Below are 18,666 nucleotides of genomic sequence, written 5' to 3' on the forward strand. Positions count from 1 at the left end.
AATTATATTTGAAGTCATGTAAAGTTGACCTTTTAGCAAAGGTCTGTCATAGTTAAGAATGTAGTACCCTGGGAAGAAGAATCCTTTCCCAGCCCAGATGGAAGATGAGCTTAAAAAAAAGTCTCAGTACTAACTAAGGTGCTAAATGATACAATTTTTAAGGATAATCAAATGTTAAAAAACCCCAAATCTTTTTTTAAACAAAGCATCAAAAATAATCATTGGGCCAGGCCCAGTGACACATACCTGTAATCCCAGGTACTCAAGACACTAAAGCAAAAGGATCACAAGTTTGAGGCTAGCCTAGGCAATTAAGCAAGACCCTGTCTCAAAATAAAAAGGGCTGGGGATATAGTTCAGTAGTAGAATGCTGGTTCAATCCCAGGTACCGAGGTGGAGGCAGGGAGAGCTCACCCAATTATTGCTATGAACTCCATCATTTATTGCATTATACTACAAGAAAAACATGTAAGAGTAACATCTTCCCAATCCTCTAAAATTTTCCTTCATGCTTAAGCAATTACTCAACTATTAAAATTCTCTGAAAGGGTTGTCAAAAACATCATCTCTTCTAGAAATTCTTCCATGAAGTTAAGTGTTCCACCGATGAGCTCCTTTGGAGCACCGTATTTATCCCAGTCATAACACATCTCACTCTCAGCCATCTTGTCTTTTGTATCAATCAACCTGCCCAATAAAACAAGATATCTTTGAGGCTAACAACTGTATCTTATCATACTATACTTCCAAGCTTTAGCAAAGTATCCCATTCATAAAAGGTATTTAATAAATGTATGTGATGAAAACAGAAGGGAGACCAGCAGAATACAGCAAGCAGATGGGGAAGGGAAGAGAAAAAGGAGAGGTACTGGGGAACAAAGCTGATCAAATTCTGTTGTTACATTGTATGCATGTATGAATATGTAATAATAAATTCCACCATAATGTACAATTATAATGCACCAATAAAAAATAAACATGAGGGGCTATGGCTGTAGCTCAGTGGCAGAGAACTTGCCTAGCATGTGTGAGGACTGGATTAGATCCTTAGCACCAGATAAAAATAAATAAAGATATAAAAAATAAATAACTAAATGAATAAATATATGTGAAATGAATAAACTTTGTATTCATCTTTGTATGTTCCTATAGTTTTTACATGATCCCTTGAACACTATAAAGACCAAATAAAAGTTTAGTGAATGAATAAATCAGTGGACAGATCATTTCTCCATATGATCAATTATAATGATAGAAATATTAAGTCAAACCAACCACTTGGATGAAAAGAATAATCTATTAAGGTATGTCAGCAACCTTACATTATAACTTCCTCTAAGGCTATGTTCTTGCTTAGCCTGCAGCAAGTCCCAGCCCTATAATCCTACTCATACCATACTGGATAAAAGAACTGATGAGGAAGAAAGTATTCAGTAAAACAAAACTCAAAGATTAATAAGAATACTGCCTTAATTCAAAGCCTGAGGTTTTCTAGGCTTCTCTTTTGAGTTGATGGAGAGGAGTCAACTAGTCATATAATGTAAACTTTGGATATTTATAGCTCCATAAATCCCCAACAGGATGTCATTTCCCAAACTATTCCTCACAATTCAAGTTCTGTTTCCCTTAACAAAAAATAATAAAGATAAGAATATATGACCACTAGCTAGTTCTAAACAGAAGCTTGGGAGCCTGTGATTTTACACTGATGTGACTCAATCTGGTGGCTCATATTAGTGAACCAGAGCCAAGCACTACATGTGATTGGGATTCAGTAAGTTGTTGATGCTTTATTGCAGTGAGAATCAGAGACCATCACAGAAATTCTACCATTTTCTGAAGTGATTGCTAAGTTATGTACCTGCTATAATCCTTGAACCAGCAACCTTTGTAGCTGATGCCACATAGAGAAATTCAGCACTTTCCACCTCTCTCATTGGGAAGGTTCTTCATTCTTTCCTCCTCATCTACTTCCTTGGCCCATTACTCTTCTCTCAATTCATCTTTCCATTTTTTCATGTTATCTCATTTTCCTATTCCTAAGACCCAATAATGATACTCATTCATACTGTAAGCATTGCTTAAATGAATTTTCCAGATCACTGAAGCTTATTCTTTTAAAAGCTAAAATCTTTTAAAATTACTTTAACCATTTTGCTGGGAGTTTTAAAAATGTGCTATTTTCTCCCTTTATTTCTTAAACAGGGTATACACCATATACTGTAAAATATTCTTGATTATGCAGGCTCATCAACCTAAGCATCCCCTAAGGCACTTTTGAGAAGTCTAGAACTCTGTTTTCCCTATACCACACAGCTCCAGTTCACTGAATATTGCTACTTCATTTCCAATCTCATTTTTATATAGTTCCATATTTCCTCTTATTGTCAGGAAGAGCTTTTACTTTTCATTGCTAGCACTGTATCTGACTTTTGCTTCTTCCCCTCCTACTCTCTAATCTTCTATGGGGTGAACCTTGTGTGAGAAAAGATTTTCTGATACATGGTCACTAGTCTTTGGGTAAGGGTCTAGGATCTATCTTGTGAATAAAGCTCATCAGATTTGTGGCAAATGTTTCAAGAGACCCTATTTATTTAAACCCGGGTTTGGGACCATATGAATGATAAGTGAAGATAAGAAAAGTATACTGAAGTTCAACATCTGGATAGGTGGGATGTCACTGTCATATGTATTCATATAGACACATTATTTCCTAAACAGTTTGTATTCATATTTTAGGAAGCACTATACTTATACAATTTATTATCAAAATGCATTTAAAGTGTAGACAAAAAATGAGACAGAAAAGGGCAAAGCACTGACTTTTGCAAGTTAGAGATCATCCAATTACTGAAGCTTCCTCAGACCAATTCCTGTGTCTGCCCTTTCATTTTACTACCTTCATCTTAACAAGACACTCATTTGCCATAAACTAAGTGATCCAGCAGCAGCATCACAAGCTCAGCCTGTCATTCTTCCTTCTTAGGCAGCATTAACTGCACCATCTCTTAAGCTCCCTTTTTTCCTCATAAGAGAAAGTAATGTCTTGTATTCAGTTATCACAAATTCCTTTATTTTTTTTTTAATATTTATTTTTCAGTTCTCGGCGGACACAACATCTTTGTTGGTATGTGGTGCTGGGGATCGAACCCGGGCCGCACGCATGCCAGGCGAGCGCGCTACCGCTGAGCCACATCTCCAGCCCACAAATTCCTTTAAAATAATATGGTTGTAGCATTTTTTGTTGTCACACTGTTTAAAATACTAATAAGTTATATTAGTGATCCAGATTTTTTGCCCCAATGTTTTATCATAGTTGCTATTTTCTTCCTTTTTAAAAATAAATGTTGTACATATTTCAGGTATATAATATGGTGTTATAGGATATAACTAGATAGTAAAAAGGTAACTACAGTGCAGCAAATTAGCATATCCATCATCTCATATGTTACCCTTCTTTTGTTTTTGCAGCAAAAAATAGTTAAAATCAACCCATTTAGCATGAATCCCATACACAGTAAAATTTTATTACCTACAGTCCTCATGTTGTACATTAGATCTTTTTTCATTTTCTTAAAGTGAAATCTGAGTGTCATCAATGGCTCTTCCCTCAGTCTCCCCTGTTAAATCAGACAACTGGCATGTGTGGTTCATTCTACATTCAAGATGCATTTTACCTTCTTCTCAATAGAGTCTGCCAAAATTCTAATGCATGGCTCTGGCATACTTCTGTTTTCCAAACATCCTTCTCACCTCCCTCTACCCTAGCCCATCCCAAATATAATACAGTAGTCACCTACTCAGTCATTGCCAGGCTCACAATCTCTACTTCCTGAATACTGTCATTGGTTAGCTCTCGAAATATTTCTTGCTTCCATTTGAATACTATATTTTCACCTTAGTTCCTTTTATAGCACTTCTTACCACCCACCTCCTCCTGTTCAATCTTTACATTAGCACCTTCCAGTTTTATAAGCTCCATATAGTTTTGTCAGTGCAACTAAAAAACTATATCAGAATACTCTCTTTTTTTCATCTGTGTACTCCAGGGTTCTATTCCGGGTCATACCTTAATAATACTAACTCTTGAGAAATTTTCTAAATGCCTGGGAATTTGGTGACTATTCTGTTAATTTAATTTACTCAACTATTTTCCTTTTTATATTATTTCCCAAAGCCTCTAGAAAAAGAATTACCAGATTTTTCTTGTTATTGTTCTCCATATCCTCCATCCCTCTCCCCACCTTTCTCAGATTGTAATTGTCTAGTATGGAGCTATGTACTAAGTTAAACTGATCCCATTTCCCAAACTCTACAACTCCTGGCTTCTTCTCACCAGTCCATCCTTCTACCTCTCCCAAAGCTTTCCAATTAGCCAGTAGAATCCCCATTTCACAGTATGTAAATTCCCTTTCACCTTCAAGTCATTCAGAAAAAAATTCTCTGTAAATCTGGGTCTCCCTTAAGGACACTGCTAGACTCCTGACTCCTGCAACTCTCTGAAAGGAAAGGATCCATTCCTCCCCAGAAAAAAACACCTCAGGATCAAGAGTAGGGGAGGATCTGCTTGCTCCCCAAAGCCATTAACAGACCAATGCTTTACCATGCTCCTTTCAGGCCCAGGACCTCTAACTAGACTTCCTCCCCAGTTCCTCATCTCTCAGTCCATGTGGCCAACCCATTTAACACACCTAATTTCCAGATGCTTGTCCTCTTTATTGCCAACATTCTCTTATGCTCACTTTAGTTGCTCACCTTCTAGACTCCACCTGAGACCCTCTCATAACCTGGGACTACTTCCCCTACAACTTCCCACCCTTCCTGCTTCCTAAGGCCATGCCAGCCCTCCGGCCTCTCAGTCAGAGGACTTCCTGATTCCGGAAGCATTCTAAACCTTCAGTTCTTCCATGTATCCCAATCAACTGGTCCATCCTGGACTCTCTTCCTTCCCTACCCAGCTTGAGTTTTGTGGCTGACATTCAGAATTATTCTTTTACTAGTACCTTCTGTTCCCTACCAGAAATCGTTGCCTAAAATTCATAAACCAACTATCTGGAGAGCCTCCGACTACTTCCTCTAACCCCACTCCCTGGCTATAATGCTGTGTGTCTTGCTTAGCCTGCCTGTAGTCTCAACTGAATTTCCTCCTAAGTGCCAGTCCATTCACCTACTTTTGCTCTGGCCCAGCCCATTCTCTTCCAAGCTTCCATTCTGAATAAATGAAATAAAAACCTTGCATTTCTATTATAATGAATTGCTTTAAAATGCTTTTGAATATTTGTGTTACTTTATTCATGAGAATTTATGTCATGGAAGCTTAAGATAATAATGCAGCTAAAAAACAAACTGAGGTTCATGGAAGTTGTGTGGCTCACTCAAGCTCTCACAATCTCGAAGAGTGAATTGATTGGTCATCATAATTATCAGAATATATTTTCTCTCAATCCATCTGAGATATCTATGTTATGCCAAATTATTTGATGTGCTAGTTATGGGATGAATAGACAATAAACATAGTAATCAGAAGACCAGTATTAAAAGGTACCATTGTGAAGGCAGGGACCTTGAGATCAGTTTTCTATATGCTACCAGTCATTGCAGAAGCAAACATACAAGTTGCAACTCTTGGCTCAAAGAAAAAAATAAATCCAATCAAACAGGTGCAGAGAAACTACAAGCTAGCCAAGCTGCTTTGTGCTCTCTGGGCCAGCTCTCAAAACCAAAGGCAATAAATGAAGAGAATCATAGCATTGCAAGAGCAACTGAGCCCAAGATGGTAAATCAAGGTAGAGAAGAGAGCAACTGGAACTTACTAGAGGAAAGTCCTTTCATGCATAACTAGTTTGCATTGGAAGAGAAAACTAGTATGTAACATGCTCATTTCTGAACAAAATAAAACAGACTGCTTTCTTCTTCATCCTACACTATCTAGATATTTTTGACATAGTAAAGACAATAAATACAATCAAGTACAAATCCTAGTGGATGCACAGGCAGTAATAAGGTTGAACAAAAACCCTAAATAAATTTTTAAACAAATTTTATGAGTTTTTTTAATTAAAAAAATCAAAAGACATGCCTCTATAAATCTTTGAGATTCTTGGATAAAAATGGATATTACACATTTGTATTTGTATATATCTCTAACACAACTTATATTGTTATCCGCCCTCGGAATGCTATCACCCAACAATCCTGCAAATATTTAGCAAAATAATCACTTACCTTATAGAAGATCAAAAAAAGGTCATCCAGTTTCCCATGTAAATCACCTGGAATTCAAATGAAAATTCACCATTCAAAAACATATAAGATGTAAAAGTCTATTTCATAAAAGACAGATGTTCTCAAGTGTTTTGGGGGGCTGGGTTTTGACCCTATGATGATATTAATTCAATAGATAATTTGTTTCCACAGTGCTTTCTTCTCCTTTAGAGGGACAACATCTGGTACTGCAAAGACCTGTTCTCTAGCCATTTACGCAGGGATTCACTTACTCCGAATCAAGCAATATGCCAAGGATTGTACATACATTATCTTGTTTAATCCTTATAACCACTCTATGAGTATTATTTTCATCATTCTCATTTTCCAAATGAAGCTGAGAGTAGGTAAGCAACTTGTGCAGTTACTCAGCTACCCAATATCAAATGTGGAATTCAAACCCAACGTTGCCTCCTTTCAAAACTCAAGCTTTTAGTGATTACTCTGTACTGCCTATGCTATAAATCCAGAAGAGCAGCAACAGTATCTATCATAGTTAATATTCAATCCCCAAAGGCCTACCACAGTACCTGAATTGCAGTCACTCAACAAGTCACTAAATGCATATATATACACACACACACACACACACACACACACACACATATATATACATACACACACACATACACACATATATATGTGTGTGTATATATATATATATTTTTTAAGTTGTTGATGGACTTTATTTATTTATTTATATGCTGTGCTGAGAATCAAACCCAGTGCCTAACACATGCTAGGCAAGCACTCTACCACTGAGCCATAACCCCAGCCCCTAAATGCATAATTTTTTAAAAACATGTTTCAAATATGCTCCAGCAGTAGCATCTGAAATTTAAAAATTGTGAAGAAATAGTTGACATTCTTTTGATAAGAGCTATAAGAAATAAAAACAAAAGCGAACTAAAGGAAACCATATGAATATATGAAGCTATTAATTAAAAAATTAAGAGTGATTGTGAATATTCAAAAACCCCATATGAATAAATATTTCTAGGAAAAACATCTATCTTTTATAAACTCTGCTCATGAAGTTTTATTTTTTGTATCTAACTTAATTACCATAGTATTTAATTTAGGAATACTTTTACTCAGTTTGTTTAAAACCCCACAACCAAGATTTATCAAATATGCACAATGGAAGACTTCAATTACACTTGGAATAATAAAATTAAAATTCTATATCACTATCTCTTATATATAAGATAACTATAATTTTAACAATAAAATTAAGAGCATATTAATGTTATTGAAGGCTTAAATCTCATTACTTTCATAACAATCTCACTCCAAAGCTAAGGAAATAAAGATGGAAGAAATTTTTACTTATCAGTTTAATATATTTTGTTCATTATTTTATTTTCTAAACTTTCTTCAGAGTGACTCATCAAAGATTTGAGTATACTGGACTATAGTAGCTAGAATGCTCAAAAATGAGCTTGTTTCAGCATATTAAGAATTGAGGTTAGGTGTGGTGATGCATGCCTATAAATCCCAGCAACAGGAGGATTGCAATTTCAAAGCCAGACTCAGCAATTTAGCAAGGCTAAACACACAGCAAAACCCTGTCTCAAAAAATAAAAAGGGTTAGGGGTGTGACTCAGTGGTGAAGCACCCCTGGGTTCAATCCACGGTAACAACAACAAAAAAATGGGGAACCCTGGGTTTGATCCCCAGCAAAGGAAAAAAAAAGAGTTGAGGCTATAAAAATATTTGGAATTTCTAGTTGGACAATAAAAGAAAAACTTATGCCAGGAAAATATAAATACAAAGACATTTCTACTGCAAATAAAAAATGAGTGCAGAATTGATTACCATTTATAACTATAGACTAAAAAATTCCTATATTTCATGCATGCTGAGAACTATGGGGTATATTTAGATGTACATGTAAAAATACATCTTGAAATTAAAATGTGGGATAGCTGGGTCAAATGGTGTTTCCATTCCCAATATTCCAAGAAATCTACATACTGCTTCCATATTGGCTACACCAATTTGCAGTCAACATATGAGTATACCCAAAGGACTGAAAAACAACATACTACAGGGACACAACTACATCAATGTTTACAGCAGCACAATTCACAATAGCTAAACTGTGGAACCAACTTAGTTGCCTTTCAACAGATGAATGGATAAAAAAAAGTGGCACATATATACAATGGAATATTACTCAGCAATAAGAGAGAATAAAATCATGGCATTTGCAGGTAAATGGATGGAGTTAGAGAAGATAATGCTAAGTGAAGTTAGCCAATACCAAAAAACCAAATGCTGAATGTTTTCTCTGATATGAGGAGGCTGATTCATAGAGAGGGGGAGCATGGGAGGAATAGACAAACTCTAAATAGGGCAGAGGGGTGGGAGGGGAAGGGAGGGGAGCATGGGGTTAGAAATGATGGTGGAATATGATGGACATTAATATCCAAAGTACATGTATGAAGACACAAATTGGTGTGAATATACTTTGTATACAACTAGAGATAAGAAAAATTGTGCTCTATATGTGTAATATGAATTGTAATGCATTCCACTGTCATACATAAATTTAAAAAGTAATTAAAAAAGAAATTAAAATGTGGTAAATTGTAAAATATTTTCTCTTCCTTTATTGATATTATCTTAAAAGAGGATGGTTTTGGAAATATAGTTTCACTTTAAATTTTATTTTAAATGATAACCAAATTTTCAAAGTTCAATTGGTTACTAAAGATAAAGTAATAATTATTATTTTGTAATTAATTATTACTTAAAGACAAAGTAATAATTCCTATGTTAAGAGAACCTATTGATCTTGGCTTTTCCTTCTACCAATGATGCTACATAGAATAAATCTGGAAATAAATGCCCAAGATGTGGATTCCTTTAAAAAAAAAAAATGCAACAGTTTAATCCATCCATTCTCCAGTCTGTCTCATGAGGAAAACTGAAACATTAGCTAGACAAAGTGAATGATGCAAACTAGTAGAGCAAATATGGGGTTGCCTCTAACTTGGGATACAGATGTCCTAATTTTTAATTCTCATCCTGACACTAGGGGTAGGGATGTAGCTCAGTGGTAGAGTGCTTGCCTGGCATGCACTGGGACCTGGGTTCAATCTCTAGCACAAACAAACAAACAAACAAGGGATAGACCAGACCATTGCTGTATCTTTCAGGTCATTTTAGGCACAGATAATTCTGCAATGGCAACTAGAGGTATGATAGAAGTACCTGGAAACAGACCCCACTCTCTGTTTTAGCTACTATTTATATTCTGATAGCAAGCCTAGTCCTGGATTCATAGGTTTCCCAGATTGGCATGACTTCCTGAGTCTTATTATCCTAAGTTCTTTATTTCCACGAAACTTAAGGCCTGGTAAGCCCTTAAATAAAAGACCCCCATACTGAGATGTACCGTGTGCTAGTCAGAGATGTGGTGGCCTGATTAGGTTGGAATTAAACCATTATAGTCTCTTTAAAAACTTGAGTCAGGGCATGTTATGAGTTACGTATTGCTATATCATCAAGTTCCTGTCACCAATATCAGATGCTAGAAATGGAAATGGTTTAATTAGATTGTCAAATCCACTTCTACCTGCCAGAGTAAGAGAAACACAGGCTAAAAATTGATTTGGAAAATAACAATCACTACTTTGTAACCTAAAGGCTTAATTAGAAGTTAAGGGAATTGCTGTTCCTTCCACGCACTCCACTCCCAGACAGTTGCAAGCATGCTGGGCACCAACTGTGATGAATTTCAATGTGTACTGTTTCTTGAAGCAATATCCTGGCAGGCTGGCCTATATGATAACAAAATCTCAAATCTTGTTATTTAGACGAACAAGAAACAGATTTCTGGGACATTCCCACTCTTCTAAAAGCTGCAGAGACTAGTTGGAAAAAATCTAAAACAGCAGCCAAGGGCAGAAAAGAATTTAATCTCCATCCTGCCTTGGGTTTTTCTCTTCCCAGCATAAGTGGCATGCAGAGGCCTACCTAGAAAAAGCAACATGGAACAAAGATAATGAGAGTTAGTCAGAGGGCAAAGAATGCTTATTCTACCCATGGGTGGTTTTCCATATTAAAATGTTGTCTGCCTTTATAAAAAGCTATGAGTTCTTTAATTTCTTACATAATTAATTCCTGCCAGCTGGTATGCACAACAAAGACAAGATAGGGAACAGTATTATCATGATAGATAATTCTATATTAACATTCTTCTCTCAACACAGTCCAATTTACACAGTTTTCTAGTTGGGCAAATGATGTAGGACCATGAGGCACTTAAATATTAACTTAACAATTTTGCTCTGAAACTTACCACAGACTGTTATCTCTTTGGAGGGAGAAGTTTTTACATGAGTGAAATTCGGCATATGCTTCAGGAGTTTCCTGGTTTCAAATAACACCTCTAAGACATAATGAGCATGAAGTATCTGCAGGGGGGAAGTAACGGAAATAGATATAAGAAACTAAGAAGAAAACTATAAAAGTGAAGCATAGGAGCACATTTTAGGTTGCTATACTTCAGGATAACCTCTAAATTTTTCTTAAATAGATTATTCTAGCATAGTATCTAGCAAATAAAAAGCCCTTAGTAGATATGTGTAACTGAATGAATGAATGGTTCTGAAGACATTTATATTCTCATATTCTTCATTGACACAATTCATTTTCAGAACATTTCTAATTATTCTTGGTCCTTAGAACCCAAGAGAAGTAAGGAGAAGCAAGGGGGCTCACTTGCCCTAGGGAAATGTTCAGACAAAATAATAATAAAAGAGAAGGAGAAAAAAAGGAAACAGAGAATGAGAAAGGGAAAGAAAAGCAGAATCTGGGGCTGGGATTGTGGCTCAGCGGTAGAGTACTCGCCTAGCATGTGTGAGGCCCTGGGTTGGATCCTCAGCACCACATAAAAATAAATAAAATAAAGGTACTTTGTCCAACTATAATTTAAAAAATTAAATTAAATTTTTTTAAAAAGCAGAATCTGTTGAAGAAGTGTTGCTTTGCATTTGTGAGGATGTCCTGCCACCTGCAATGAAAAGTAGATGTTGCTGGGCTTGGAGATCTCACAAGGCAGCCAGACAGGTTCCAAGGAACTCCTGAGTCAAGCCTCCCAGATGTGGCTCAAATATTTGGTGTATAGCCTTGAGAATGCTTAAAACAGAAAGCATATTTATATAAAAGTCTAACAATAAAATATATTTGAAACCCAAATAAAACACTTGGATTGGAGCTGGGATTGTGGCTCAGCGGTAGAACGCTCATCTAGCAGTGTGCAAGGCTAGTTCGATTCTCTTTACCACATAAAAATAAATAAAGGCATTGTGTCCAACTACAACTAAAAAAAAAATTTAAAAAAACACTTGGATTATCTCCTATTTATAATTATTAATCTCACTGTTCTAGTGTTATAGTGTTGATGGCATAAGTGTTTTGCAGATTTACTGATTTTTCCCCTTGACTTCTTTTTAATCCAATGTGTCTTCCTCTGTCTTTTTAAATTATAAAATATTCCAAATATTTACTCCAAAATAACAGAGATGTGACCACCACAAAAATTTAACAGATGTTAACACAACTTTAAAGTTTAGGACTATTTAAACTATGCTGGCTGTTCAATATGGCAGGCACTAGCTATATGGGGCTATTGGAAACATAAAATGGGGTTCTTCTGACTTGAGATATGCTCTAAGAGCAAATTTCATACTAGGTTTCAAGGATTTAATATGAAAAAAAGTAAATGTAATTTTTAATATAATCACATATTGAAATAATACTTTATATATTGAGTTAAATAAATTATTATTAAAATTGATTTCACCTTCTTGTACATTTTAAATGTGAATACTAGAAAATTTCAAATACATGAATCACATTTTATTTCTATTAGACAGAACTAGTTTATATTATTGCCAGCTGAGAAAGGGGTCATTGCTGAATATCTTTCAGATACTGCTCTGGGTATAAGGGAAAATAGAACCCTTTGGACTAATACTGTCTCATGGTGTCCTGAAATTTCCATTTTCATAACTTTTAAAATAAAATTTTACTTTTTATCCAAGATCCAAAAATATTTTATGTAAATTTTGAGAATTTTCATTATTATTGTTTTAAAAGAAACAAGAAGCAGGATTTGTAGCAATGTGAGAATTAGGAGGAAATAGAAAGTTCCTTGGATCTTGATGAGTGAGGAATTTCCTGCTCTTCTAAGACTTAATGGACTGCAAAGTCTTTTCCCCACAAAAGCATTCTAACTCCATTCAATCTACAACTTGAATCAAAACTTGATTGTGAATTTTCCTTCAGTCATATTTTAAAGGAACAGGCAAAATATTTTTTAATGGCTTATTTTAAGTTCACACATTTAATCTAGTGATTTTTTTTTAAATATTCATTTATTTATTTATTTTTTGGCAGGCACAACATCTTTATTTGTACGTGGTGCTGAGGATCGAACCCAGGGCCGCGCACATGCCAGGCGAGCGTGCTACCGCTTGAGCCACATCCCCAGCCCTAATCTAGTGATTTTTAATGCTGCTTCTGAGTAACCTTGTCATTGTAGCTTTTCTGGTCCATTTGTAGTATTAATCAGAGTAATTGCTGTCTGAAGAGGATGATTTTTTTTTAAGTTAAATTAATATTCACTGAGAATATCTTGTAACAATAGAAAATTCTCAGTATTAAAATAGTTTTTCTGGATTCTCTTTAGGTTGAGTAAAATCACTTTATTAATTTTATTACTTGCCTGTAAGGCCATATTTCAGCAGCATTATAATCTTATGTTTACAACTACAATATTAAATATTCAAAACAGGTAAATCAGACATTTTTATATTTGTAAATATATTTGGATTAAATCATCTCTTAAATAAAATATTCACATTCTTTTAAAGGCATCAAAGGAGGGAAAATGCTACATTTTTCCTTTCTTTTTTTATTTATTTCTTACATTAAAATGCTACTATTAAAGGATATTTCTTTTTCAAAAAGTAGTTTTAAATGGATAAGATTCTTTTTTTTTTTTTTTTTTAGTTGAAATAAAAATGTGACATTAAAAAGGGATAGAACAAGCCAGGAGAGGTGGCACACGCCTGTAATCCCAGCGGCTCCGGAGGCCGAGACAGAAGGATTGCAAGTTCAAAGCCAGCCTCAGCAACGAGGCACTAAGTAACTCAGTGAGACCCTGTCTCTCAATAAAAATCCCAAAACAGGGCTGGGAATGTGGCTCAGTGGTGGAGTGCCCCTGAGTTCAAACCCTCATAGCACCCCCTCCATCCAAAAAAAGGGATAGAACAATGAAAAGTGACTTTCCCTTTTTCCCAGACCTCAATCCCCCATCCCTGTCCCCAGTAGCAGTCACTATTGAGAATGTTTTTAGTATCTTTCCCAAAAATATTCTACTTGTTTGCAAGTATACAGAATTAATATAACTACACATGAATATTCAAATGTAGGTATAAATATATAATCCTTTAAATAAAATGTGGTATATCCATATAAAGTAATATTATTCAGCTAAAAATAGGAATGAAGTACTAGAACATGCAACAAAATGAATGAACTCTGAAAACATTATGCCAAGTGAAAGAAGCCAGACATCAAAGGCCACATATATTGTATAATTTCATTATATGAAACATCCAGATCTGAGAAATCTGTAGAGACAAAAAGTAAATTAGTGGTATACTAATTCCCCAGGAGCTGGGGAAAGCAGAAAGGAAAGTGAATGTTAATGGATACAGGGTTTTGATGACAAAAATATTCTGGAAATAAGAGCAGTTGCCTGGCATCATGCACAGTCCCTGAGTTTGATCCCCAGCACCACACACACACACACACACAAAAAAAAAAAAAAAAAAAACAGTTCTGGAATAGTGTTGGTTGAATAACATTTTAAATACTAAAAACCACTGAATCATGTACTTTAAAATAGTTTGAATGGTTGATTTTATGTTATATGAATTTTATTGCAATTTTTAAAGATAAAAAACATAGTCCTTGATTTTTTTTCTTACAATGGGAATATACTGTATACTGTGTTGAACCTTTTATTCTTTGAGTCTTTCCTTAATAATATAATTTTTCATATTTATAAAGTCAAAATTATAAAATTTTCCATTATAGCTCCTTGGATTGATGTTATATCTTTTTATCTCCTTGAACATATTAAGCATATTTATTTTAAACTCTTAGTCTAATAATGTCATTATCTGAATATGGGTTTGTTTCCATTATCTGTTATTTATCTGTTTGCTTTCATGCATCATGGACACTGTATATGAAAAACTGTAGAAATAATTTCAGGCCTATTTTTTTCCAGAGAGGATTTAAATTTGTTGTTGGCAAGTGACTAGGACCACTAGCTACGTAGGATAATCTCAATTCAATTTCATAAATTAGATGATTCAAAGCTATGCTTCAATCCCTGCAGAGCCAGCCTATTTCCAGTTCACTCTTACTCTGAGAGTATCCCTTTTATGTCCTAAATTGAGAAAAAGGGTTTAGGGGTGATATCAGAGACAATGATGTAGTGAGCTCCAAGATCCAATCCCTCCACAGAACTATTGAAAAATCAAACAAAAAAAAAACTGTCAGAATCAATTTTTGTCAGAGCTCTGAAATATCTTCGAGGTTTATAGCAGTCAAACACACACTAAATAAAGAAAAAGGAAACTTGACAATGTCTAAGCATAAGCATGATATTTTCCAAGACAGATTTGTAAATGGCCTGACCAAGCAGTGAAGCAAGGGTCCTAACAGAGTCAATCTGCAAAGACTGAGAGAAATTTCTTTTTTTCTTTCTTCCTTCATTTCGTAAGGAACTGAACGGACATTACAGAAACCACACACACAACTAGACCTAATAGACATGTATAGAATACTTACCCCAAAACAGCAGACTCATTTTTCTCAAGTACACATGGAAAATATTCCAGGATAGACCAGATGTTAAGTCACAATATAAGCCTCAATAAATTTAATTTTAAAAGACTGAAATGGTGCAAAGTATCTTCTTTGACCACAATGGAATGCAACTAGAAATCAATAACAGAAGCAAAACTAGAAAATACATTACTCTTATATACCAATGGAAAGGGAAAAAAACCCACAAGAGAAATTAGAAAATACTTTGAGATGAATTAAAATGAAAACACAACACACCAAAACATATGCAATATGGCAAAAGCAGTGCTCAGAGAGAAATTTATGACTGTAAATGTCTGCATTAAAAAAATTATTTCAAGGACAGAATAAAATAGTCATTATTATTGCTGTGTGTATATATGAGACTACATGACCAATGTGATTCTGCAACCTGTACACTCAGAAAAATGAAAAATTATATCTCATCTGATTCAAATGTATGATTTGTCAAGATCATTGTACTGTCATGTGTAACTAATTAAAACAAATTAAAAAAATAAAAAATAAAACACTGGAGGGAGAGAAAAAAAATTATTTCAAATCCAAAAGTACTTTTAGTTCACTAGAAAAATAAAAGCAAACTAAACCCAAAGTTAGTAGAAGGAAGAAAATAAGAATTACAGTAGGGATAAATGAAACAGAGCAGAAAAACAAAAGAGAATCAACAAAAGTTGGTTCTTCATATCAACAAAATTAACAAACCTTTGACTAGACTGAAAAAAAGGGGTGGGGCAGAGAGAGAGAAAATGCAAACAACCAAAATCAGAAACAAATATAAGGCTATTACCATCAACTTTAAAGAAATTGCTAAGAGCCACAGCCAAGTAATATGATGCATGGCATTTTTGGTTGAAAGGCCAGCTAGCCATTGAGATGATATGATTATGTTAAGATTTGCATTTCATATGGATATTGGACTCCTGGGGACTCCTGGAGAGTTCCCATTGGTTGGGGAAGTGAAGTAGGAGGGAATTCCGGGGGAGGAACTTCCTCTGGGGTTCCGGGAGAAGGCCGCAAGAGTGGATCGGCAATCTTCCCGGGCCCGGCGGGCGCGTACAGGGCATTGGGCATTGGCGGCAGTTTCAAAAAATAAAGTTTGTTCCTGCTTGAGTGGCTCGTGATTTTGTGCCCAGCCAGACTGCAGCAGAAATTACAAAAGAGCCGGGCTTGGTGGCACACACCTGTGATCCCAGCAGTTCAGGAGGCTGAGGCAGGAAGATTCAAAGTTCAAAGCCAGCCTTAGCAACTTAGTGAGGCCCTAAGCAACTCAGCAAGGCCCTGTTTCAAAATAAAATATAAAAAAGGGCTGGGGATTTGGCTCAGTGGTTAAGAGCCCCTGGTTCAATTCCTGGTACAAAAATAAATAAATAAATAAATAAAAAAGATTGTAACAGAATACTATGAACAACTGTACACTAACAAATTAGATAAGTTATATGAAATGGACAAATTCTTAAAAATACACAAATTACCAGAGTAGACTCAAGAAGAAATAGGAAATCTGCACAGACCTACAACAAGTAAAGAGATTGGATCAGTAATCAAAAACCTAGTAAAGAAAAGCTGAAGTCCAGGTGGCTACACTAATTAACTCTACTAAACAGTTAAAGAAGAATTAAATACTGGAGAATAAAATTAACCAAGTTATATTGTGTGCATGTACAAATATATAACAACCACTATAATGTGTAACTATAATGCACCAATGAAAAATTATAATAAAAAAATTAACACCAATCCTTCTCAAATTCCTCCCAAAAAAGAAACCAAATAAGAGGGAAAAATACCTAACTCATTCTATGAAATCATTATTACCCTGATATCAAAGCCAAACACAGACACTAAAAGAAAATTACAGATCAATTATCTCTTAAAAATGTAGATATAAAAATCTTCAATAAAATGCCAGTAAACCAAATTCAACTGCATTTTAAAGAGATTATTAACCATGACCAAGTGAGATTTACCTCAGGAATATAAGGGTGGTTGAAAATAAGAAAATGAATCAGTGTATTATACCACATTTAGAAAATGAAGGAAAACACACACACACATACACATACAATTATCTCAACTAACACACATACAAAAAAAATTAAAACTCAAAATCCTTTTATGATAAAATTACTTAGGAAACTAAAATTAGAAGGAAACTTCTTCAGCATGACAAAGGGCATTTATGAAAAACCCACAACATCAAACACCATGGTGAAAGACAGAAAGATTTCCCTTTAAGACAGGAACAAGACAAACATTCCCACTTTCATCACTGCTACTCAATATTGTACTACAAGCTCTAGACAGAGAAATTACACACAAAATAAAAAGCATCCAGATCAGAAAGGAGGAAAAATAAAACTCCACAAAAGACATGATCCTGTATGGAAAATATCCCAAAGAATCTGCACAAACCAAAGATCTGACCTGATAAATCAATTCATTGAAGCTGCAAGCCATAAACAATGCAAAAAAAATCAAGAAAGCAATTTCTTCTACAGTGTCAACCAAATACCTAAGAATAAATTTAACCAAGGTTGTGAAAGACTTGTCCACTGAAAACTAAAAAACATTGCTGAAAGAAATTAAGGGAGACATAAATAAGTGGGAAAACACCCTGTTTTCATGAATTGGAAGACTTAATATTGTCAAATGGCAATACTACCCAAACAAAGTATTGCCTATGAATTTAATGCAATACCTATCAAAATTTCAATGGCTTTTTTGCAGAAATAAAATTTTCAATCCTCAAATTCATTGCAAGGAACCCTAAACCACCAAAACAAAATTGAAAAGAAAGAACAAAGCTGAAGAACTCATATTTCCCTATTTCAAAGGTTACAACATAGTCAGGGATGTAGCTTAGTGGTAGAGTGCTTGCGTAGCACACATAAGGCCCTGGGTTCAATACCTAGTCCTGCAAACAAACAAACAAAAAAAACTTGCTGGAAATGGTGGCACATGCCTATAATCCCATTGACTTGGGAGACTGAGACAGAAGAATAGCAAGTTCAAGATCTGCCTGGGCAACTTAGCCAGGCCCTGTCTCAGAATAATTTTAAAAAGGGCTGGGATGTAGCTACAGAGGCAGAATGCTCCTGGGTTCAATCCCCAGTATCTCCACAGGAAAAAGAAAAAAAAGAAGAAGAAGAGGAGGAGGGAAAAAAAAAGAAAACTTACTACAAAGCTACAGTAACTAATACAGTGTGCTAGGGGGAAAAAAAGTGAACTTACTACAAAGCTACAGTAACTAATACAGTATGCTACTGGCATAAAGACAGACATACAGGGGGCTGGGGATATACCTCAGTGGTAAAGTACTTGCCTAGCATGTAGGAAGACTTGGGCTGGATTCCCACCAACACACAAAAACAAAAACAAATAAATAAAAAAGATAAATGCATAGACCAATGAAATAGAATTGATAGTCCAGAAACAAATGCATATATCTATGGCTTATGGATTTTGAACAAGAGTGCCAAGACC

At 35.1% G+C, this 18,666-nt stretch overlaps 1 protein-coding gene across 1 annotated transcript in view; it reads right to left on the bottom strand.

The window, feature by feature from the left end:
• Ppef1 (protein phosphatase with EF-hand domain 1) overlaps nucleotides 1–18,666 on the bottom strand; it is a 131,136-nt gene that overhangs the window by 50,984 nt on the left and 61,486 nt on the right. Inside the window, exons 10-11 of the mRNA XM_026396728.2 lie at nucleotides 10,574–10,688; nucleotides 6,226–6,272 (exon numbers count right to left, since the gene is read on the bottom strand). Of these exons, the coding sequence (XP_026252513.1) occupies nucleotides 6,226–6,272; nucleotides 10,574–10,688 (162 nt within the window). The remainder of the gene's footprint in view (nucleotides 1–6,225; nucleotides 6,273–10,573; nucleotides 10,689–18,666) is intronic.

This window comes from Urocitellus parryii, chromosome X (assembly GCF_045843805.1).
Source record: "Urocitellus parryii isolate mUroPar1 chromosome X, mUroPar1.hap1, whole genome shotgun sequence".
Lineage (NCBI taxonomy): Eukaryota > Metazoa > Chordata > Mammalia > Rodentia > Sciuridae > Urocitellus > Urocitellus parryii.